At 35.0% G+C, this 24455-nt stretch overlaps 1 protein-coding gene across 3 annotated transcripts in view; it reads right to left on the bottom strand.

The window, feature by feature from the left end:
- The window catches only part of LOC128983073 (papilin), a 274271-nt gene that overhangs the window by 77604 nt on the left and 172212 nt on the right, over positions 1-24455 (bottom strand). For 2 of the 3 annotated variants that reach the window (XM_054402221.1, XM_054402223.1), the window contains exons 18-29: positions 21379-22480; positions 20561-20692; positions 15833-16049; positions 14994-15163; positions 14120-14305; positions 12822-12995; positions 12447-12671; positions 8089-8265; positions 7766-7942; positions 5892-6068; positions 3196-3375; positions 826-996 (exon numbers count right to left, since the gene is read on the bottom strand). In XM_054402221.1, coding sequence (XP_054258196.1) covers positions 826-996; positions 3196-3375; positions 5892-6068; positions 7766-7942; positions 8089-8265; positions 12447-12671; positions 12822-12995; positions 14120-14305; positions 14994-15163; positions 15833-16049; positions 20561-20692; positions 21379-22480 — 3088 coding nt within the window. The remainder of the gene's footprint in view (positions 1-825; positions 997-3195; positions 3376-5891; positions 6069-7765; positions 7943-8088; positions 8266-12446; positions 12672-12821; positions 12996-14119; positions 14306-14993; positions 15164-15832; positions 16050-20560; positions 20693-21378; positions 22481-24455) is intronic. The other variant, XM_054402222.1, reaches the window with a different exon arrangement.

Raw genomic sequence — 24455 nt, 5'->3', positions numbered from 1 at the left:
AATAAAACATTACCACAGATTGTTTTTATCTTATTTCAGTTTAAAGATTACATTTTTAATGACCTCCATTTTGAAACTATACATGATAAAAAATAATATTTTTTTCTCAAAGTAGGTCTTTGCGTTACTCATCTATGAATCAAATTTCAATGTACAACAAAAAGCTGTTACTGTATCAAATAAAAATAGTTTTAAAAATAAACAAAATGGCAGCTGTACGGGTAGTTTTTGACAATATTGAATAGTAAATCACATTGCTAATGGGAAAAAACAAACAGCTGTGGCTATTAAAGCTTTTAGAAATCAATTTTATATTTTTTTTAAATTAGGAAAATTTGTAAACAAACTTACTCCCCATAAGATGATATTAGAAATTAGAACACAAAAAATGGAAACCTGTGAAGTTTTCAAAACTTTAGATTCACACCAACATCCCTAGACACTTATAGAGAAACTTCCTAAAGTTTCATGGCGATCGGAATAAGGGTTTGACAATGCATAAAGGACAGAGGGACTTACATTAATTTTTATATGGGGTAATTAATTTTAGAGATGAATTATGAAATGTGAGTTTTTGTTGCCTAGTTGAGATGACTTTATTGTTGACAAATTAGACTATTTTTGTATTGTATGTATATTTTTGTTAGAGCCATCATTTGTTGCCTTTTTATTGAAGTTTGACGATGCTCATTATAATGTGTGTATAGTTGACGGAAAAAAGAACTTGTCTATTGTCTAGAGTCTAGTAATTGTTATCGCTTAAATGTTTGGGGAAAAGTTTAAGACTCAAACATTTCACTATGACACAAAACCACACAAACTCACCTACTTTGGGCGGACAAGCCTGTTCACAAACCTCTTTGGTCTCAAAGCGGTTTCCATTGCCTTCACATCCACTGTAATAGAAAGGCATGCAACGATTCTCTGAGGCATCGAAGAACCACCGAGGCAGTCGCTCGTTACAGGAGCCTTGGGCACGGGGCAGAGCGCATTCATCTAGTGTCAAGCATCATGCAATGTTAACATGCTGTCTGGATTAATAAGCTGCTAACTAACTAGTAAATGCTGCCCACACCCCGAACTCCTAAATTACCAAAAATAATTATGAAGTTGAACCACCAATAAATATTTTAATGAAAAGTGTAAGTAAAATAAAATGTAACCACCATGTGTGGCGTTAAATTTAAAATGTAATGTGTTTTATCTTTTATAAAATTATGATGAATTTTGTTACAGTTTTTTTTAGCTTTAGTACATAACAATAATGGTACCCAAACCTGGTATTTTTGTATCAGAATGTAAAATAGTGTTTGATTAAATTTGTATGTAGAAGGTACCTTCAGAAAGTAAGTTTCGTTTCCCCTACTCTCTGCGGTAACGCTGCAACGCAGTTTAGTGCCTGCGCAGTAGTTACTCTGTGTTAACCAGAAGGAAATTATGCTATTTTAACATTTTAATTTAAAATAAGATCTGAAGTAATATTGTAATATATTATAGCTACTGTAGATACTTAAAAATAAAAGTAACATTTTTGTGTGAATACGTTCAGCTAACAGTTTAACAATATTAACACACTACATGTTATGTTTGGTATTTTTGTTTGCAGCATTATTGTTAGCTATGTTAGTGTCACCCTTCACCAAAATTTTAGCCCAGCAGACCCTGAGGTGACCACCACCGGTTGTTGTACCTGGTGCGAGGTCTATGCACCGACTAATGCAATCCGCTTTAGTACGGAACCGGTTTGCATTGCCCTGACATCCGCCGTAAACAAACTGAGTGCAAGTGTCAGAGTCTAAGTCGTAATACCATCTCATGACAGTGCCAGGGCATGGTCCAGGGTCTTTAGCCAACCCACACACGTCTAGGCTTAGTACTGTAACATGTTCAATCTCATACAGTTCTACTTCCTTGGCATCAACTTTATAAGCTCTTAGTATGAAACCATTTACTGTGTTTACCAATGTTTTAACCTAATCAGCATTAAAAGCCCTTGTATTATAAAACCACATTGCTATCTATTAAAGATTTTTTTAGAATAACAGGCTTACCTGAGGAGGAAAGAGTTCACACAACAAACTGCACACAAATACGAGGCATGTTTTTTAAGTAAGTACCGTTTTTAAACTTCTCCGTTCCAGCGCTGCGATTGGCATTTTGGACATTTGCGCTGTATACGTGCATCTATTGGCAAGCCCTAGCCGGAAATTCGACAACAATCGGCTGTGTTTACATCCGGTATCGAGCATTCAAAATGGTGCCGCAAATTGAGACTGCCGCCGACTGTGAAGTGCGAGCTGTAATTAGATTTTTATGTTCTAAAGGTGTGAAAGCCATTGAAATTTGTCAACAGATTAGTGAGGTGTATGGCGAGAACATTTATGAGTGACGGAATGGTACACAAGTGGGTAAGGGCATCTAAAGACGGCCCAACCAATGTTCATGATGAGCAACGCACTGAGTACTGGGGACAGTGACGCTGCCCAGTGCGTTAGTCATCATGAACGTTGGTGGGGCCGTCTTTAGATGCCCTTACCCACTTGTGTACCATTCCGTCACTCATAAATGTTCTCGCCATACACCTCACTAATCTGTTGACAAATTTCAATGGCTTTCACACCTTTAGAACATAAAAATCTAATTACAGCGCGCACTTCACAGTCGGCGGCAGTCTCAATTTGCGGCACCATTTTGAATGCTCGATACCGGATGTAAACACAGCCGATTGTTGTCGAATTTCCGGCTAGGGCTTGCCAATAGATGCACATATACAGCGCAAATGTCCAAAATGCCAATCGCAGCGCTGGAACGGAGAAGTTTAAAAACGGTACTTACTTAAAAAACATGCCTCGTATTCAAGTTTGTTTTTCAGTAGTATAAAGTTTATTTTTAAGTTTACGCCAGAGTAGACTATTTCACTTAAGCCTGCTATTTCACCAACAACCCCCTTGTTCTTTTTATGTTACAATTTCAACATTGATATTTTTGTAAAACTTGTTTAGTATCTACAAAAATAGCAATTTTAAAAACACACCAAGTTACCATTTATTGTTATATAGTTCACATTTCCTAATCACAAATTATCCAAATAAGTATTTGTTTACAAATATGACTCTAAGAAACAATATTGTTCGGTAAAGAAAGGGAACAAAATCCATTCACTAAATCCGTCCAAGAGTTGTAACTATGTTGTACCTCTACTCCTGCCAGGCTGCATGCATTTTTGCTGACAAGCCAGTTCAGTGAGGAAGTTGTTGTTGTTTCCTCGGCAACCTCCGTAGTTGAAGGTGGTACAACTGTCGGCCTCCTTGTCGTAGACCCATCGTGTGAAGTTACCCTTGCACAGACCTTCGTCTGCAGGCTTCTCGCAAGCATCTGTCCACATGCATCACGATGCTCATCACTCAGTAAATTAGAAAGTTAATTTTAACAGCTTTTCATATAGGCCAGTTTTAGGGGGTTTTTAGTCAAGCTATTATTGTTAGTTAAAGAGGGATGCTTATTCCAGTGGTAAATAGATAAAAATAATATTAATATCAAAACGTATTGTTTGTACTTTCCTTTATTAATATTTGTGTTACCAATAAATTAAAACTAAATTCTTTGTATAAACAAATGTTATCATTAGAATGTTACAGGCAAAGTATGTAATCAGGCATTCTACAGAATGACTAAGCATTACATATACAGGGTGTCCATAAAAAACGTTTCAGGACTTTGGGAAATGGATCCCCATACTAGAAGGAAGAAAAAAGTTAATGGGAAGGTATGTCCGAAAATGCATATTTACCCAGATATCCGCCATTTTGTTTTTTATACAAAAATATTTTTATCTGTGAAGTTTTTTATTCGATGATAATGAAACTTGGTAAACATGTTACCATACACAAGACCTATTATAGAAAAAATAATAAAGTTTTTCCGATTGTAAATTTCAAAATGGCGGCCGTTTGAATTTTTCTAACTTAAATAACTCGAAAACGGCTAATTCTATGAAAAAATGTCAAGAATACTTTTTTTTAGCATTTTTAATTGCCTATCAAACAATACCAAGATCAAAAAGATCGGACAAAAGATAACTGAAATATTACGTTTTTTCTGTAAAAATAAGGCAAAGTTAGTCGGGGAACCCCTAATTTTTGCCTTATTTTTACAGAAAAAACGTAATATTTCAGTTATCTTTTGTCCGATCTTTTTGATCTTGGTATTGTTTGATAGGCAATTAAAAATGCTAAAAAAAAGTATTCTTGACATTTTTTCATAGAATTAGCCGTTTTCGAGTTATTTAAGTTAGAAAAATTCAAACGGCCGCCATTTTGAAATTTACAATCGGAAAAACTTTATTATTTTTTCTATAATAGGTCTTGTGTATGGTAACATGTTTACCAAGTTTCATTATCATCGAATAAAAAACTTCACAGATAAAAATATTTTTGTATAAAAAACAAAATGGCGGATATCTGGGTAAATATGCATTTTCGGACATACCTTCCCATTAACTTTTTTCTTCCTTCTAGTATGGGGATCCATTTCCCAAAGTCCTGAAACGTTTTTTATGGACACCCTGTACATATACATTGCCTAAAAAAATAAACCAGAGAAAGTATGAAATAGAGCTCATTATATATTTTGCCTAGTCATTCTAGAATACCCATTGGCAGTGCAGGCAAGTTTTAAAATACACTGTTGTAGAACTTTTTTAGACGTTTGTATCCTTGTTTGGCATTAACTAACTTATATTATGCTAGTTATATTATACCCGTGCTTTGCAACGGGGAGGAGAAAAAAATAATCTGTTGTTAAACCTTGTAACTTTTTAATTCTATTGAACATCATAGAGCCCAATTTGTTGGTTTATTTGGCTGTCAATCTTCTTTGTTCTTTTTAAATATGAATACCCATAAGGTAAACATGGGAAACTCCAGAGCCACTGGGGTGGAACCCCAAGGGAGTTCAAGAATGGGACTGGAACAGAAACCTTCCTGGAGGTGTATGCAACAGCTTCCCAAAGTTTCATTTTGATCGGATGGCTGGTTTGGTAACTAATAAATCAATAACATTAAGAAGATGGTTTTTTGGAACAAATATATATTTTGTATACAGATCCTTACATACCTGTGGGCATTCTATAGAATAACTAGGCATTATACCTAATGCCCAGCCAAAGTGTATTAAATCCTCTTGGTATTAATTACTCCATTTCATACTTTGCAGGTAACATGTAAATACTATTATACTTGTAGCGGTAAATTGACTGATGAAAAAGGGTGTTATTAAAAGTAGCCTACATTAAAGTAAAAAATCCAAGACAATATTAAATTTTTGTTGTTGGGAATTTTTTACTTAAGTTTTAATTACTTAATGACTTATTCGTTTATAAACATAGAGTTTTCATTCCTTGTTAGATCAAGCTCAAAAATACAATTATTGGTCATTTTAGCCTCTGGATTACTTATATATTAATTGATATTATAAGGCCTTACCTTAGCAATCCTGTTTTTTGATCCGAAATTAATTTCGGGCCCGAAGGTCCATCATCAGTCGGAATCTAGTAGACCAAATTTTCTAAAATAGAATCCACCCGTTGGGGTTTGTAGAAAGTTTCACAACATTTAAGACAATACAAGTCACTTTCTCTGAGGTTATCTGACATTATAAAAACCATGGTTTTTAACCCTAATTGTTTTACTCTTTTCGCATTGACTATGACTTGTATTGTCTTAAATGTTGTGAAACTTTCTACGAAACCCAACGGGTGGATTCTATTTTAGAAAATTTGGTCTACTAGATTCCGACTGATGATGGACCTTCGGGTCCGAAATTAATTTCGGATCAAAAAACAGGATTGCTAAGGTAAGGCCTTATAATATCAATTACAATTATTGGCTTACCAAGAGTATCAGGAGTAACACAAAGCTCCTCGCATTGCTCTCTTGTCTCAAACTTGTTGCCGTTTCCAAGACAGCCTCCGTACACAAACTGTCCACACTGCTTCCTCTCCGCGTCGTAGTACCACGTTGGGTAGTAGCCATCACAGGGACCCTCAATCTTAGGTAGGAAACATGCATCTGTGAATTAATATCCATAGCAATTACTGTTATGATAATGTGTAATTTTTAGGATTATAATGTACATTGGACAACTTTATTATAGGGGATATTTAAAAAATAATAGTGCAAAACTAAACAAAATTATTTTTCTGTTTGCCTCGACTAACACAGCTGTAAATATCGACAATAAAAAGAGCATGTTTATAAATTTGTTTTGATTTGATTTGGTTATGTTTAGTCTTGACTACTTGATTATCTGTGAAAGATTTGGTTTAAATTACCTAATAATAAAATACCCCCGCCGCAGCAAACCTGCAGACTAAGCAAATTTCCACTTGTCTGATTAAATTTTAACTAAAATATTTCTATAAATAACACATATTTATTCCCAATTTAAATAGCATTAGATTTAACGAGTGCTTAGGTTTGCTACTACGGGGAAGGTAAAAAGTTTTTTTTGACCAAACGTCAATAGTATAGTATGAAATAAATAAATTTGCCAAACTTTATCATCATATATCCATAAACAAGTAAACTACAACAGTTTTCATTTTCTCCATAAGAATAACATGGGAATTTTAAATTTACACTTTTTTGATTTTTCTCCGTAACCATTAGACATACAACAATTCTTCAATATATACAAAATTATTTCTTTTTTTAAGCTCTTCAAAATGGTTGGGAAAGATATTCCAAAACTTTATGTTTTTAGGGTCAACATGGGAAAACCCCATTTTTACCCCATAAAAACCCTCATAAACCCCCGTTCCCATGGTCCGATCATGCTGGTTCGCGAACTCGTTGGAATAAATGTAGGTTTACACGTTTATACCAAATTTCATCAAAATCGGATCATTTTTGTTTGAGTTATCGTGCTAACGGACACACATATATATATATTAATTTGAGCGGAGGGTGTTTTTGGCCTCTGGGGACCTCAAAACAAAAAAGAAAATCGGCCCCGGTTCTAAGTCTTACCATGAGACCTACGGTAATAGCTTATTCCCTGTATGGGAAATTCGCTGAAATTAATTACTAACAACCAACAGGGAACTACAGATTATTAATATGTACATGTTAAAAATAAATAAATGAGCAATCTGACACATAATTTCTCCCATTAGCTTGTCAACAAACCTTAACATGGATAAGCAGAGGAACTATGGTATTTTATAGGTAAAATCACAGAATTAGCAAAAACTTTTGAACCGTAAATTTGTACAGTTTATTGCAGGTTGTACCGTTTTGTTTAGAGTTTCAAGTCTGACCATATCATAGTAAATGTCAAGCAAAATCGGTTGAGACATTTTCCTCCCAATTTTTCTTTTACTTAATGGGTTTTATGAGAAAATCTCGTAAGTTGCAGTAGCTTTTGAACCGTAATTTTACAGCGATGGGTTGAAAGGGATATATAATACACTGAATTTTAATCAAAGTCGGTCAGGCCGTTTTTGTGAAAACTCTTTTTCACCATTATTTTATGGAATAATCAGCATTAAAAATCAAAATAGAACCATTGGTGTAGTCTGTAGCTCTGTAAACATCCTCACACACACACAAACACTAATTTGGAAACCACTTTTTTCCGCTCAGGGGGGCCCAAAACGGATATTTTCATTCAAACTTAAACTAAAAGATTTTGACAAAAATAAAATACTTTCACAATATATTTATATTGTAGGTTATAGGGAGAAAAGTAAAAAATGGATACCTACCCCTGCCAGGAGGTTCAACACAGGTTTGTTTGCATTCTTCTTGAGATTTGAATCTGTTTTCATTTCCTTCACAGCCTCCATACCAGAAACGGGAACATCCGCCATATTCTGTATCGTAGAACCACTTGACAGTAAAGTCTCGGCAAGTGCCTCTGTCCTTCGGTAGTGTGCACAGTTCTATAACATAGAAATTACATAATATGTATTGTCAACATTGTTAAAATGAAGGGGAAAATATTCACTTTAAGAAATGTAAATACTTGTACATCCACTAAATTTGAATATGAATCATTTTACAAGTTTTAAATTTCTGTATTATTTACCTCCAGGGCCGAGGGGTATGTCAGTGCAGCCTTCAAAGTGTTCACCCATAGCCTCAGATACACCATCAGGACAGCAGCCATAGAGTGATGCCACACATGGACAAGGCTGACCTAGGCCTGGGGCTGGCGTTCGACCATCCGGACAACAACCAAACTCTGTGTTCTCACATCCACAACCTGTACATTTAGAAGAAAACCTTTTGACTACAAATAACTACAATTTACATTACATATCCACGTTGTAGCCAGTAGCCTATGTAAATAGGTGAATTGAGCTATTGACATATTGTATTTGTGCTGATATTTGTGGAATATTCCTTTTGTATATATATATATATATATATATATATATATATATATATATAAAACCTTTTTACCAAGCGAAATTAAAATAACTTCTTATAGTAAACTATAGCATCTTGTATTAACACGTTCGCTGCGGGCCATCAAATGGCAGGCGTAGCCTCAGCGCGGCGCAGCCCGCAGCGTCGCACAAACCCGATTGCCGGGTGTTTGGCTCTCATATTTCGGTATGACGAATAGCAAATAACGTGCGGTGATGTCCTGTTTTGTAACAAGAGTCGACGTAGTTCGCTAAACACTCACATATAGCAGCACTGCTTGGAACGTAGCCGGTCCCATCGTATTGCCAATTGGAGGGAGAAAGACGGGACAACAAGTTGATTTTTAAGTTTGCCAGACGGGGATTTTATGGGGAAATTTTACTACCAACCTACAACACAACAAAAAGCAAGTCACCCACTACACGCTAACGTGGAATTGGTCTGCCTTCGACCGACGCTAGAGCAAAAACGATGATATACGAAAGGCATTGCCGAGCGTATCCGATCGGTTACGGCAGCGTCTGAACAGCGCTCCGGCCCGTATCCGATCGGATACGCCCGCAGTGAACGTGTTAAGTCAAATTTTTTAGGAATAAAATATAAATCACAAAAACTAAGGAAGCAAATAGAATTTTTAACTGAAGCACATTCTGAGTGGCTCATTCAACATTCTATTTTTTTTTTTTTATAATTGGATACAGCTGCTTCATATCCAATCTCGTACTCTTATATGAGCGATATTTGCTTGTTTATATGTATGCTTGTATGTACGCTTGCACAAAGATCTTGTAAACGGCTTCCACGATTTCCTTAACCCTAGAATGTTTAAACGGCGGATACATGTGTGCGCCAAAGGCGGTTTGGACATTTTTTTTTCAAACGCTTATTTACGCAATTAAAATTATCCAGAAGCGTTATAATTTTGATACCGTTGAAAAGAGGGGATTCTAAACTTTCATTTTCATACAAACTTCGTAGCAGTAACAAATCATTATTATCTGTTATTATCTGCTGTTATAATTTGAACGAAATTTAGCACGCAAAACATTCTTGAGTTGCGAACGGCAAAATCTCGTAAAACATGTTTTCTTGAAAAAGATCGGGAAGTCTTTATTTTTGCCCATTCATAAAGCGGTTTACGTAACATTAAAAAGAACATTAGTTGTTCTTGTTCTGCCCAAAGCGCCGTTTCAATGGCGGTTTCTAAATCACTAATAAAAATATTGATAATTGACATAGCGTGATGTGAGTCAAACTTATTTGAAGCTGAGAAAACGTTCTTTCTCTATGTTTTGGTACCTTTCAGTATTAAGTTTCAGGTGACACATTAGTCGTAACTCGAAAAACCAGTTGTTTGCGTTCTGCTCGCCAGATTCAAAATATGGTTTTCAGTGTGGCTACATTATTATTTGTGTTAACTTTCATCAAAGGTTAGTGTTTAAGTGTAAAAGAAGTGTATTGTCAGGTGGTGTGTGAGTTAGTAGTAGTATTTATCCATATTACGATGGGTAAATATTATTATTTATGTTCAAATTTGTGTTATTAAAATAGTGATTGTTTACACGTTAGGCCTAGCCTTAGGCCACAGAAAACGTACTACTATAACCCAGAATGCCAACCGCATGGTGAAAAGCATTAAGCGTTTTGAGAGACAACAAATCTTCGCTGGTAGGCAGCGCCACCAGCGTTGCCATGCAATAGCATAGCAACGCTGGTGGCGCTGCCTACGGATTTACAGGCAAAGCTCTCTCAAAACGCTTAATGCTTTTTACCATGCGGTTGGCATTCTGGGTTATAGTAGTACGTTTTCTGTGCTTAGGCCTACATCCTAGCCTACCCTATACAATCCGTATGTGTGTCTCATTCCACAATAATGCTTCTGCAAACCTTTATTTGTATATATTTCTGTATATATATATATATATATATATTCTTGTTCAGTAATATTTCTTATAAATACATGTAGCATTTATCATATTATAGTAAAGTACAAAATTAGATCTATCTTCGATTAACTAATTTTTGTTTTCACAATATGATATTATACTGAATAAATGTATTGTTACCTTTAGAAATATAACAATTTTAGTATAAAAATTGTATACTTCTGATTTTACTTTTATTTTTCAAACTAGCTGTGTGCCCGTTCTACGTACGGGAATCTTGTAGTAAGTTGAACCTTCTTATATTCAGAACAGGATTATTTTGCATATTTAGTGTGCATTTTCCAGATGCTGGCAAAACTGTTACTATGTATAGGAATACATATAAACCTTTCACAAATACAATATCTGACAGTTTCAAGCCAAAACAAATGCTTCGCAATTAAATGTCACCCGATGGTGTTAGTCCATATTTTATATCTAATGGTAAAAGGAATTGCTTTATGGATCTATGAGGCATAGCCCTAAGGTAGGCCTGTAATTGAAAGTTACTTTTCACACTGGTTAAAAGTAGTTAAAATACTACCTCAACGTCACTACTGCACACTTTATTCGGGTTAAAATTTTCATTAACAAAGGTGCTCTTGTCTTTTCCACGAAACACTGAGAAATAAGGACATTATGTGTTACCAACAGACATACATGGAGTAAAAATTTAAAAGCATACGTTTTAAAAAAAAGTGCTTTATAATAATTTTTTATCTTTTTCGGAACATTTTTTTAACAGAAAGTGGTAGAGTTTAAAAAAATCTTCAAAAACTGTGTATATTCTGTATGTTCTATTTGGCCTACATACACTTCTTCAAGGTAAGCTAGCTGCTAACCTACTTTTTCTACAATTCAAAATGTTGTTTCTATTTTTTATTTATTTTATGATTCGTGCTTTACTGTTTGGTTGTATAAGCTATCCTCCTTTTTCTACAATTCAAAATCTTGGCCTAGAGCTTTCCTTGAACAGAAACAAAAATTTGTTGACACTAGCGCCCAGTGTCACCAACATAAACTAAACATGAAAAACAAGCTTTAGATTTAAATTGATAAAATGTATAAAAATCCTTTATTTCAACAGGCAGAGTTAGGCCTCTTTTACAATTTTGACATGGAAAAATAATAAAACATATTTGCTATTTAAAGCTTTAGATTTAATAATGGGACAAGAAGTCTACTACTTGTGTTGGTTAGTCTATGTTCATATAGATAGGATATCTACTTCATTATCCAAAAGTTAGCAGTAAAAAAGCAATAATATAGGTAGTTTGAAATTAACCAACTATTGACAGCTACAATGGTGATTAAAATCCATCTGGTCTGGATTTAGCTTGGTAAAAATATATGAATTTGTTTTCTAAAAGCAAGAATAATCCTTCAGTAAAGTTCTTCATATCCGTGTGTAGTACTAATAGCAAATTAGAGGACAAAAATACTGGATATATCATGCCTAAAGCAATACATTTAGTTACCGAGAGGTATATCTATATATAAAGCCAAAAGTACCCATGAACTTTTGAGAAAACTACAAGTCACACCCCCATAAACCATATACTTAAAATGTTTGTCATGACGAGAAACCTTGCGCAAAACTATCAATTTTTTCATAAATTGCCCTTTAAGGTCATAATTGCTTTCCAAAGGGAACTATCCATATACTTAATGTTAAAAATACCTCAGCTGTTCGTATTTGTATGTTATTCTTTCTGTTTTGTTTATTTCAGCTTAACATAACCAATCAATAGTTTTATTAATACTTATGAAGTCAAATGGGTTAAAGCCCTTGGGTAACAGCTAGTACACCTTAATATTACTTATTATTTGGTAAATTCTAATATTTAGTAAAAATAAAAAAATAAAAAATAAATTGAACACACAACAATTAAAACTGAAATCACAGGAACATTGCCATCTTATACCAGGCTTTCTTGGCCAAAAGGCAAGAGGAAGCAAAATAGACAATCAGAAGTTTAATTTTGGGTTCTATAATATTTGCTGTTTTAAAATTAGGATTTTGTATGGGATTAGCATTTAGCATGGACTTTTTTGGGTATGCAAACACCATTAAGAGAGAACCATTTACCCTGAAGGTTTGGTCCGATGGCTCGAGTGACGCCGTCAGGGCAGCAACCAAACTGGTACGTGTAGCAAGGACATCCCTGGTAGCCAGGACCAGCCGCAGGAGTGTACTGGTTAGGACAACATCCGAATGTGGTGTACTGACATCCACAACCTTGGTTGTTTGGTCCTCGAGCAGCTGTCTTGTTGTCTGGGCAACAACCGTGTGTGGTGTATTGGCACCCACAACCTATAATGTACAGTAGTAGGTATAATATAAGCAAAAGTTATTATGATAAATGCATAGCGATAAAATGGTCATGATTATAATTTGTTTGCTATGACAATCATACTGAATCAGTGAATCTATTTGTAAGTGCTGTTAATAAAACAACTTTACCCTCCAGGTTGGGTCCTTGAGCTGTCAGAATGTTGTCTGGGCAGCAGCCGTAAGTCTCGAGCAGACAACAGCCTTCTTGGCTAGGTCCATGCGCCGGAGTAACTCCGTCTTGGCAGCAACCAAACTGAGACTCTGCACAAGCTGGCAGACATCCCTGCTGTCCAGGACCAGTGGCTGAAACATACCACATAGTCTTGCTCCATTTACATAATAGTCAATATTCTTTATACAGGGTGTCCCATGCAAGGTGTCTGAAATTAGTGAAATTGATTATGGAAAAACAGCATAACGTACAAGGATGAAATCAAATTATTTTTCACTAAATCGACCCCAAGGAATAACGTAAAAATATTTTTATTTCTTTCCGATACAGAGTGTGCCAAAAACTCAGGGTCACTAGTTTGAGTCCCAGAATTTTCGAATGTAAACATATGTCATGTTATACATAATTGTAAATGTTTGGGTTTAAATGGTATTGAGCTGTGGGGTTCCACTTCCCACGCAATTAAAATATTTAAAATCCAAAAACGTTATTCCTACGGGCAAACAGGTCATTCCTTTAGAAAAAGGTTTAATGAACATCTCCCTAAACCTAAATTGCATTCACAGCATTCTAAGATTGCCGAACACCTACAAAAGGAAAACCATTCTATAAAAAGTTCCAACAGAGGATTAGAAATTTTACATAAATGCAAAAAAGGCCCTGTGATGAACGTTCTAGAGAGCTACAAAATTTTTAAAGCTTTTTATAAAATCGCTAAACAATGTGTTAAATGAAAAACTAACTTTTATCTTCAACATTCTGTTTGATCACATTGAATCATTGAACAATAGAAATAGTGATAAACAGCTGATCTCCCCCCTCCCCCAAGGCCAAGGTCATCGTCTCCAGGCTATTGGCTAACATGCATCAGTCAGTGTACCGCTCCGCACAACGTTAGTAATTTTTGTTTAGGCCGGCCAAAAATATTAAATGTTAAATGTTTCGTGTAAATATATATGTTTCATGTGACAGTGTGTGTATGTACTACATGTGGAATGCAACGACCAATGCTTCAATAGTAATTAACAAGACAGAAGATTTGACAATGGGGCTGATTGCCCTGAAACTATAGTCATCAGAAAAATACGAATAGGATTGAAGACGGAAAAAAGGTATTTAACCTATTATTAGTACCGTACTCTTTATCAATCCAGGAGGCTAAACATGGATAAAATGATTGATTAAGACAACCTAGTCTTGCGGATTGAAAAGAGCCTAAACATATGAATACAGTGACAAGTGTGTTATTGCTCACCAGTTGTGTTGCCGTCGGGACAGCAGCCGTAAGCTGTTTCTGAGCAGTTGACTGCTGTGTCAAGGTCCTCACAACCCTCGTATTCAGGTCCACTGGCTGCAATGATTCCATCCGGACAACAACCGTAAGTTGAGTTCTCACAATCTGTTCCGTTATCATAAACTGTCACTGATTCTTCTGTTGTAACTGTAACCACATAGAGTATTTTAATTTTAAGTAATGAATCTCTACGAAATTAGAATATTGCTATGAATAGTCAACTTTTTAAACTACTTAGACATAGACATAGTTGGAGTTTATTGATTTAATGCACGGTTATAACTCATCTTCGACAAAAACATTCAGTGTTATTACTTATCTCAGTTATCAAGTCGTAAAGTTCGAGCTATTGAGGCTTGATAGCTTTAAATTATGACTGTATTTTTTTAAATAAAAATTTGTAAATTTTAATGTTAGGATGTTGACACATACAGTTTTGTGATGAAGATTTCTTGTCCAAAGAACACACTGAAAAACAGGATGGAAATATAACTAATTTTACCCAAAAACCCCAAAATGTCATGATCAATTCAATATTTAATTGCCCCTACAACAGGGCTTCTTCAGAGGAAAGTAGTGGAATGATAATACTTCCTTCTGCAGTATAATTTCCTTGAGTGATTTAAGACAGCGACACATACCCAGGCTGAATATGAATGCAAGCTGAGTGTGTAGGAGCAAAATATAAAATTAATTTTATTGTGAACTAATAAGGTGCTATCAACTACCAGGAATTCATTAAATGTTATATGTCCATCCCCTCTTCATTAAAGTATCCCTAAGCCAAATGCTATTTTCTCCAATAATCATCCAAATAAGAGAAACATTCACTTACGTTCAAGATCGCAGCCCTGCTTGTCAGGTCCAAAAGCAGGTTGTCGACCATCGGGACAACATCCAAACTTTGTGACATTGCAGTCACACACGTCAGACGCTTCACACTCCGGACAACCATCCAGCTCTGTACCTGATGCAGCTGTAGCGCCGTCCAGACAACAGCCAAACCTAAGTCAGGTAAGTGAACCATTTGCTCATACTGTATCACTCTTTTTGAGATATTTACTCAATAATAAAATATATATTACTGATCATTTAGCCTGTGTACTATGAGAGTGTAAAACGTACAATGCACCGTCCTATTATGTTCTAACATGATATGTATTGAAAAGTGTGATTCGTTATCAAATCAATGTTATTAACTACATAGTTATGTTATTGACAGTTGAATGGCGTTCTAGAGCGCTTTCTCTCTCTAAAAAGATCTTGTAGTTTGTATTAATTCTGATCACAAATCACCAAAACTAACACTTATTTTATTTTACTGATTGGTATTGTACTGTATCACAATAAAACTGTCTATCGAAGGAGGGATGGAATCGTAAGTATATTACAACTCTCGGTAGGTGTAGTTCCAGTTCCTCGATTTTCTTAAATTAAACTCTTTTAACATATACAGTACTGTATACCTAAAATTGAATTGAGTATAAGTTACAAGAACTTAATCATACAAACATAAAACACTCACCCTAAAGGTGCAATATCTAAGCTATTATTTTTATGGTTTTAGCGGTAGAGTTATGGCCTAGCAGTTTTGAAATTGCAATCCACCTTACTTATCCTAAAAACAGAAGGGGAAAACCCTACTGATACACTTTTATAGTAAATTTTCCTTACTCTGTAGTTCTACAGTCTGAAGGAGTTGTGGGTTCCTCTGGGCAGCCATCAAAGTCATTGCCTTGTGAAATACTCACTCCATCCGGACAACAGCCAAACAGTGTCAGGTTACATTGGGATGGAGGACAGCCATGGAGTTTGGGGCCCTTGGCTGGGGAGACACCATCAGGACAACAACCGTGCTTAGTGTCCTTACATGTCTCCACCAATGGACATCCTGCAAACAACAGCCATCAGCTGACCATTAGATGGGTGTAAACAGTTATTTATTTGTTCTTTGAATTAATAATACTAGTGTACCTGTTGCTCGAATTCGAGCAATAAGTATTACAGGCGTTATTTAAAAACGAATAACAGTCATAATTTCTGAGGACTTTAAAATATTCTACTCAAAGATTATGGAAATAGCCTACCGGTACTCAAGATGTACATAACAGATCGATATAATCAACATTTCTTGTAAATATTATCATTTTTCAAAAGCTGATCTTGTTTTTTAGTGTTTTCTACAAATAGCCTTACTCATAGCTGCATTAGGTTGTCCATAATAACGATTATGAATAAATAAAAAAATATTATTTCTATTTCTTCTCCTTGGTAGTGTTCTATGACTTTCCTATGTTTCCAGAGTTTGCAAATTGGCTTTTTCAATGATTACTAAGACATGCAGTACAGCGTTATTTCAGTTGTATTTTTAGTATATCAAATTATCCAGGCTCTCTTGCATTTTTCCATTGTAATATTTACGCCAACCCAAATTCAAATAGTAAATATTTCATTTCAACCAAGTCAGTAAATGTTTGTAGCAAACTGTTAAATTAGCAAACTTATTGACTGTTTACAATTAACATATTTCTTCTTCTCACTTTTAATTTCTGACAACAGCTGGAGTTTCATAACAATGTTTGTTTCCCATATTAATCTTATGGAGAAATACGAAACTTTAAAGGGCCCCAGGGCCTCACTCTCTAACTATTTCCCTAAAAAGAAAGTTTCCTGCACAACTTCATGTTACGGTCTTTCCAATGACACCAAAAACATATCAATCGGTTCAGTAGTTTCGGAGGAGTAATTGTCACAAAAAACCTGCTTACGTATTAAATAAGTATAGATAGACTATAGGTCTTCAAGTCTTCAAAATGTTTAGACCTGGCTAAATCTACAGTTGGCTCGAGAGAGCGGTTAAGGTCAGGTAATTTATAAACTATATTACTATATTAACTATATTAACTATATTAGAGGTCTGTGAGCTGCTTGATTTTTGAGCCAAGCTGATTTTACCTGGGACCCGAAGATGCCTGTGATTGTTGAAAGGTTCTCTGAGGATTAAGCATTGTGACCACATAGAATTCTCACAATTTCCAAGACCCCAAACGCAAGAGATGGATGTTGTACATTATTTTGTAAAGTGATTGTAGAATAACAATTAATTGACATTTATAACAAATCAATAATTTCCAAAGCAACTCTATTTTGACCTGTGTCAGAATTGGCCTGAGACCAGAAGGTCAACATTTTTGACTGGTGCTAATCCAAAGTAAAATACCCCTGCCACAGCAAACCTGCAGACTAAGCAAATTTAAATTTGTTTGATTGGATTTTAACAATCTAAAATATTTCCATAAACAATTCACATTTATTCCTTTTAAATAACATTAGATTTAACGAGTACTTAGGTTTGCTGCTAAGAGGAAGGGAAAAAGTGTTTTTGTCAAATGTCAATAGTATAATATAAAGTAAATAAATTTTTCAAATTGATCAAAATATAGGCTATTCATAAACAAGCAAATTACAACAATTTTCTTTTTCTCTTTGAGAATAAGTTAAGGTTTTTGAGTTTCCTCTGTAATCTTTAATTGTCCAACAATGCTTCAATATAAAAAATTGTTTGCTTTTACTTTCTCCCCCTATACATAGTATATGAAGCATGTATTGTTTTTGTAAAAATTTTTGAGTTTGAGTTTTGAGTGGATATATCCGGATATATAAACAAGTGGTTTTTGAAGTGATGTCTGAGTGTGTGTGTGTGTGTGTCTGTATGTGTGGATATGTACAGAGCTGCAGACTATACATCTGTGGTCTGGAATTTGATGAAATTTTGTATTTAGGTACGAATCCATGGTATCTCCAGGTTTTTTTTAATTTTTTTTATTTTTTATTTTTAATGGTGATTTCCCCATAAAAACCCAGAAAAAACCCATTTTCTCAAAAATGGCTGAACGATTTTGATGATGTAGCCCTTTAAATTCTGAACAAAATGGTACAAATCCCACTTCCGTAAAAGTACAATTCAAAAGTTATTCTTAACTATGTTTTTTTCAATATAAAAAAAAAACTATAAAATAAGAGAAAATCTTCTTTTTTTTCAGTCACCCGACAAAGTTGGCTTCCTTGTACTGTTTATAGTACAGAAAGCTGCTAATTGCTGCATATTTATACTTTGTCGTACGGTTTATACTTTGGCGCACATCAGGATTCCAACGAAACAACACAAAACAGCGTGGTTCTATTATGCACGTAATTGTGTACGCTTGGAAATAGGTTGGCAACACTTAAAGATAATAATACTATGAGCAGCTGATTGACTATTATAACTACGATTTAACCTGTCATTTCGTGTTTATAGTTTCGGTATTTCTGAACTTTCTGGACATTTCTTTTAAACGTTGTTAAAACATTCCTACGATCTTAATAAACAAGAAAATACCTTTAAAGCATTTTTTTTTAGGCGCGGAAACCACTTCAAATTACAAAAACATACGGAACTATATTTTCAAGTCGCGGAGCACATTTCTTGCCGAGGAAAAATAGCGGAGTGATACGGACCGGGTACTACTTTCTCTAGGGCACCTATTTGTGTTGCCAGCTGAAACTAAAAACGTGTTGTATAGTGTTTGAAAGACTAATTATTTATATGCTTAATAGTGACTGTAGGAAAAATATAATGTGTAACACGAGTGCAAAAGGCCTTTGCCCACTAGTTAAGCGGTGTTTACACTGTCGTGGGGCCACGTCCATAACAGGCGTGGTCGCCACGCCAATGTACAGCCGTACGCAAATGCCGTGGCGCCACGGTACCGTCCATAAAAAAGACCCATAAAAAAGATCCATTTCACGGCCATAAAAACACCCACGGCAGCCGTGTAGTGTAAACAGTTTTCTGGTAGAAGCGTATTCATTAAAGGCGTGTTCTTTTTTATTTACGGGTGGGTTATGGATTGTGCCAACAGACTAATTATTGAAGGTTGTGCTACAATAAGTGTTATTTTAGCTGAAGAAAAAACACGGCATTTAAGTGTTATTAGAAGAAAGAAACCAAGCTGCAGCTTTCAATATTATAAACGAGGTTCACTTTGATACAGTTCAAGCATTCGAATTGTTTGACCTATTGTTAAATTTGAAATATTGCTTTGTTTTCACCGATTCAATTGATTCGGCTTATGCCAATGTTATAAATATTTTTGTTTTCGCCTTGGTACAAACTAAGACGACAAACACTGACTTTAAAGAACAATAGTAATTAAAACTCGTAGTACCGTATACACAACGACGAGATTGAAGACTCCTTACCACGTCTAGCCACGCCTGCAACAGGCGTAGCAACCAAACACGGTTTGGTTAGCTCCAAAGGGCGTGGGGAACAGGCGTATTGGGTTGCCACGTCTGTTGCTCTCACGTCTCTACTGTTTACACGAGGCGTGGCCACGCTTCTCAAGAATGTGAGAAAATTTCTCACCTACACGCCTGACTTTAGCCGTGGCCCCACAACAGTGTAAACACCGCTTTACACAAATAACTATTTTTTTAAGCCGGTTTTGATTGAAGTTACTATGTGATGGTCCTTATAATTCTTAACAAAATAGTGGAACCTCCCATTACTGTAAAAATTACAGTTCAAAGTTATTGTAACCTATGTTATTTTCCTATAAAAACCCACAAAAAAAACCGATTCTGTTTGAAATTGTTTGTTATGGTCCTTATAGTTCTAAACAAAATAGTGCAAAAAGTATAGCTATACTCTCATCTCTTACCCATGAAAAAGCCCAAGATTAGCTTGTTGACAAGCTAATCGGAGAAAGTATTTGTCAGATTGCTGATTACCGGTTATTTTAAGGTCTACAAGATGGTTGTTATAAAAATTGAGCATTTCCATGTTAAAGGGTAAAAAAACTGTTTTTGAAAAACTTCAAAAATCGTTCTATAACACCTCGTTCTCATGATCTAATCTTTCTGGTTCATAAACAAAATCAAGTTTATCCAGCTCTATGCATTCATGCCAAATTTCATTAAAATCGGACCAAAATTACTCGAGTTATTGTATGTATACACACACATATGGTATGTATAAATTTCCGTGCTGCCTATGGTAATAGTTTCTTCCCAATATAGTGAAATTTGCCGTGGCCGACTGACCCCAAATGAATATGAAATTTTTTCTAACTAACATCTTTTGTTTATCCACTCGTAAAGTACCTTTTATGATTTACATCTTTAAATGTCCTTAACGAACCTAGTTATTACCTATATTATGAAAATACATATTTTATCCTTCATGCAAAACATGGGTTTCACATTTGTAGTAAAAATTCCTTCTTTTTCCGGTTTTTTTATTTATTTTTTTTGTAACAACCATAGGATATGATTTACAAATTCACCATAAAAATAGTTGCATATTACAATTCTCTTAGTATAGAGTGACTAAATTTTATAAGCCTACCAATCTTATACCTTTGTTGAAAGGCCCCTTGGCAGGAGTCACGTTATCATAACAGCATCCAAATTCTGACGTAAGACAGGCACTCTTCTTTTTCCTTCTTTTGCACATCTTCTTCTTGGCCTTGGTGGCTGCAGTTGTCAATTCTTGAACAAGAAAACCAAGTATATAGTTTAAATACATTATAGGTATAGGACAAAGCAATAATTCAGGATATAACTCAAATGTGTATAGAGCTCCCCTAAGATTTATAAAGTCAATTGTGGCATAGCCATATGATTATTACAATAGTAGGTTATGCTACTTAATTGTTGTATCGCCAAGTGATCTTGTTCTTGTGATTGCACTACCATGGTTTTGAAGACTTTATAAATCTTCATTGTCAAATCTACGTGGTCTACCTGAATCTTAATACCATCCAGGTTGAAGAGGATTAATGAAGCTTAATGTCTACGTAGACTTGGCAATGAAGTCTTCAAACCATGGCAAGGTCACACAGTTAAAATGATATGTATTTACCATTGGACAGCTTTTTAGGATCAGTAAAAAAAGGGATTTCTTGTTTTTTGAAAGAAAATGCATGTTTTACAAACATAAACCTGTTTAAAAAATTAATTTTGGCTCAATCCAGTAAATATTTTTAAAGAGGTTGGTGATAGCAATGCTATCACTCATTTTTATGTGCTCTAAACGTTTTCCAGACTATTAGATCTTATCATTCAGCAATTTCATAGTTGTTGCTAACTGGTAGTGAGTTTATACTTCGTTTGGTTTTGACTGAGTCTCGACGGTGAAACTCTAGAATTTAAATACTAAAAACTACATTTCTTACCTTGAGAAAATATGCTGATTAGCTCAGAAGTGCTGGCCCCATAACTTGGCGATGTAGATGAATAATCATCTGTCAAAACTGGACTTGATGGAGAACTATCTAATGAGGACTCCGATGTTACAATAGTAGATGATTCCGATGGCACAGAAAAGGATGATTCTGAAGAACCAACAGAGGATGACTCTGGTGAAATACTAGACTCTTCACTGACAGATTCACTTGACAATGATTCGCTTGACATGCTACTGGATTCTTCTAATGCACTTGACATATCAGTTGAAACTTCTGATGATGAAACGTCTGAACTTAATGTGGACATTACAGTGGAGAAATCAGCTGTTGTTGATTCTTCACTTGACATTGTGGAACTACCGTCTGATACTCCTAATGAACTACCTGATGATGATATAAATTCAGTTGTTGTTTCAATTTCTGTCACACTGTCAGAACTACTTAAACTTATTGTTGTTTGGTCATTAGATGTCTCTGTACTTTCAGTTGAAGACTGTTCAGTTGTAGGAGTAGATTCTTCCGTGGATGATTCTGTGTCTTCAGTTGAAGGTGTTGTTAAATCTGATAAACTACTTGTTTCTGAGACCAAAGATGTACCTTCTGCTGATGGAGTAGTAACATTTTCTGAGATCAATGATGAATCTGTTGATGATTCAGTTGAAGAATCTGCAGAGACATCAGTTGAAAGCCCAATAGAGGATGCACTTGATGCATCAGAAGATTCAGTGGAAGAAATATCACTTGATGACATCTCGGTATTAGACGATTCTGTAGAACCAGAAGAAGAGCCAATTGAACTTGACTCTGAAGTGATATCAGAAGTTTCAGAAGATGGCAAAGTTGTTTGCAAAGAGTCCCCACTACCCTCAAATGTCGGAGATGCTGAACCACTTTCTTCAGTATATTCAGATGATCCAAAAGAAACTAGAAGAGAAGTATCACTGATTCCTAAGGTCGATGGACTGTCACTGAGCATGGCTTCCGAGCTCAGGCTTGATAAATCACTTTCTGCAGTAAATAGAGTTGCATCTCCAAGGCCAGGCGAGGAGCCAGAACCTTCCTCTAAATCTGTTGAAAATACTTCAACTCCCTAGAAAATTTTAGAAATTTGTTATTGGAGGCTTTTGAGTGGAAGATAGTAATGTAACTGTTCTGGTTCTAGTTCTGGCTGAATCAGGCAATTTATTAAAAAAAATAATGCAGTTTAGTCTATGACTATTGCTAATCTTTTTAGGTCTATGAGCCGTTATGTCTAACTGTAGTTTATTCCTTGTACTGTATTATGAGAATGAAAATCTTTTCTTATATTAAATTCATGTAGGTTAATTTTTGTATACTGCATAATTTGATAAATGTATAAATTAATTACTGTCATAATTCTAAGCCTGATGAAAAGAGGTCTGCAGTGCTCCACAGGACCCGCTCCACAGGACCCGCTCCACAAATGGTCTGAATAACTTTTTTCTGTAAAATAAGAATTTCATCTGAATAAGACGAATGCCCCCACAGCATTAGTCCATAGGATATGTGACTGAAAAAAAGCAAAGTATGCCGTTCTTAAATAATCAAAAGTAGGCTAACAAAATCTTTGAGTTTCCAGATTAGGCAATTGACACGGGAATTTTTCTTTTACAGATGATTTCTATTTGTTCTTTCCATTTTAATTTAGAATCCAAACAAAAACCCAGCAATTTGACTGAGTGTTTTTCAATTTCATTGAAGAGGCCAATTAAAATATTTTGTGTTTTATCCTGATTACATTTAAGCTTATTCGCTGAAAACCAAACAGAAGCTAGGTTTATGGTTTCATTGGTCATTGTATTTAGAGTATTATGGGAGGCAATTAAGTTAGTATAGTCTGTATATATTACAGTCAATCCCAACATTTCGAGGCAAATCATTAATACATATTAGAAATAGAAACGGTCCAAGGACCGAGCCCTGTGGAACACCAGGGACCACCACTCTTAAGCCAGATTGCATCCCACCAACTGAAACATACTGCTTTCTATTACTTAAGTACGAATGAACGAAACCTAACTGTGCATCCTCAATGCCATACAATTTGAATTTACTAAGCAAAATGTTATGAGGAACACAATCAAAAGCTTTTGTGAGGTCAAACAATGTGAGAGAAACAGTTTCTTTGTCCTCAAAAGCATTTATTGTTTTATTAATGACTTTTAGAACTGCAGAAGCGGTTGACTTTCCTTCCCAGAATCCAAATTGCGAATCTGTCAATATATTATTGCTTACAAAGTGCCCATTTAATTGTTCATAAACCATCGATTCAATGATTTTTTAGAAGATTGGGTTAATAGATATTGGTCTATAGTTTTGAGGCAAGAGTTTATTACCTTTCTTGAACACTGGTATCACCTTTGAAATTTTTAGAAACTCAGGAACACTGCCAATCTTTAAGGATTTGTTTACACAAAAAGTCAGTGGTTCACTTAATAAATGTATAGTCCGTTTTAGAACATAATTTGACAGCCAATAAAAATCAACTTCCATCCAATTTAAAGTCAAAATGTCATGAGGGCTACCTAATAAATCCGATGGACATTTATTGTTAATACTGTTAATACTGTTCTATGAAATGGCGACCATACAAAGTAGGTATTTTAAGCCAAGTATGAATGGAGATGAGTGTAGGATGAGTGGCGCGATCTTGTTAACAACATCAATGCTGTTTTCCAGCTCCCTAACTGAATAAACAAAATAATCATTTAATTTTTCAGCATCTAAGTCCACAGACTTGGTGCACATTGGTGATTTTTCATGATTGATAACATCCCATGCAGCTTTACATCTATTAGAAGCGAGTTCAATATGTTTTTCAAACGCTTTTTTTTGATAATTTAAGCTCAGAATTGTACTCCTTCTTACATTTCAGGTAGATCTTATAAACATTTTGAGTGTTTTCATCAACAGTTATTCTTTAATAATTGTTTATAAATTGAGAAGGCTGCCATCATTTTTTCTCTGGGTTTTTTTCAATTTATTGTTGTACCAATTTAGTTTACTTTTTATAGATTTAGATTTATTATTTTTAATACTAATTA

Source organism: Macrosteles quadrilineatus, unplaced genomic scaffold (assembly GCF_028750875.1).
Source record: "Macrosteles quadrilineatus isolate MER2022 unplaced genomic scaffold, UCM_ALF_1.0 Scaffold_1__1_contigs__length_201487025, whole genome shotgun sequence".
NCBI classification, from domain to species: Eukaryota; Metazoa; Arthropoda; class Insecta; order Hemiptera; family Cicadellidae; genus Macrosteles; species Macrosteles quadrilineatus.
Note: the sequence above shows the minus strand (reverse complement) of the source record. Positions and strands in the feature narration are given on the sequence as shown.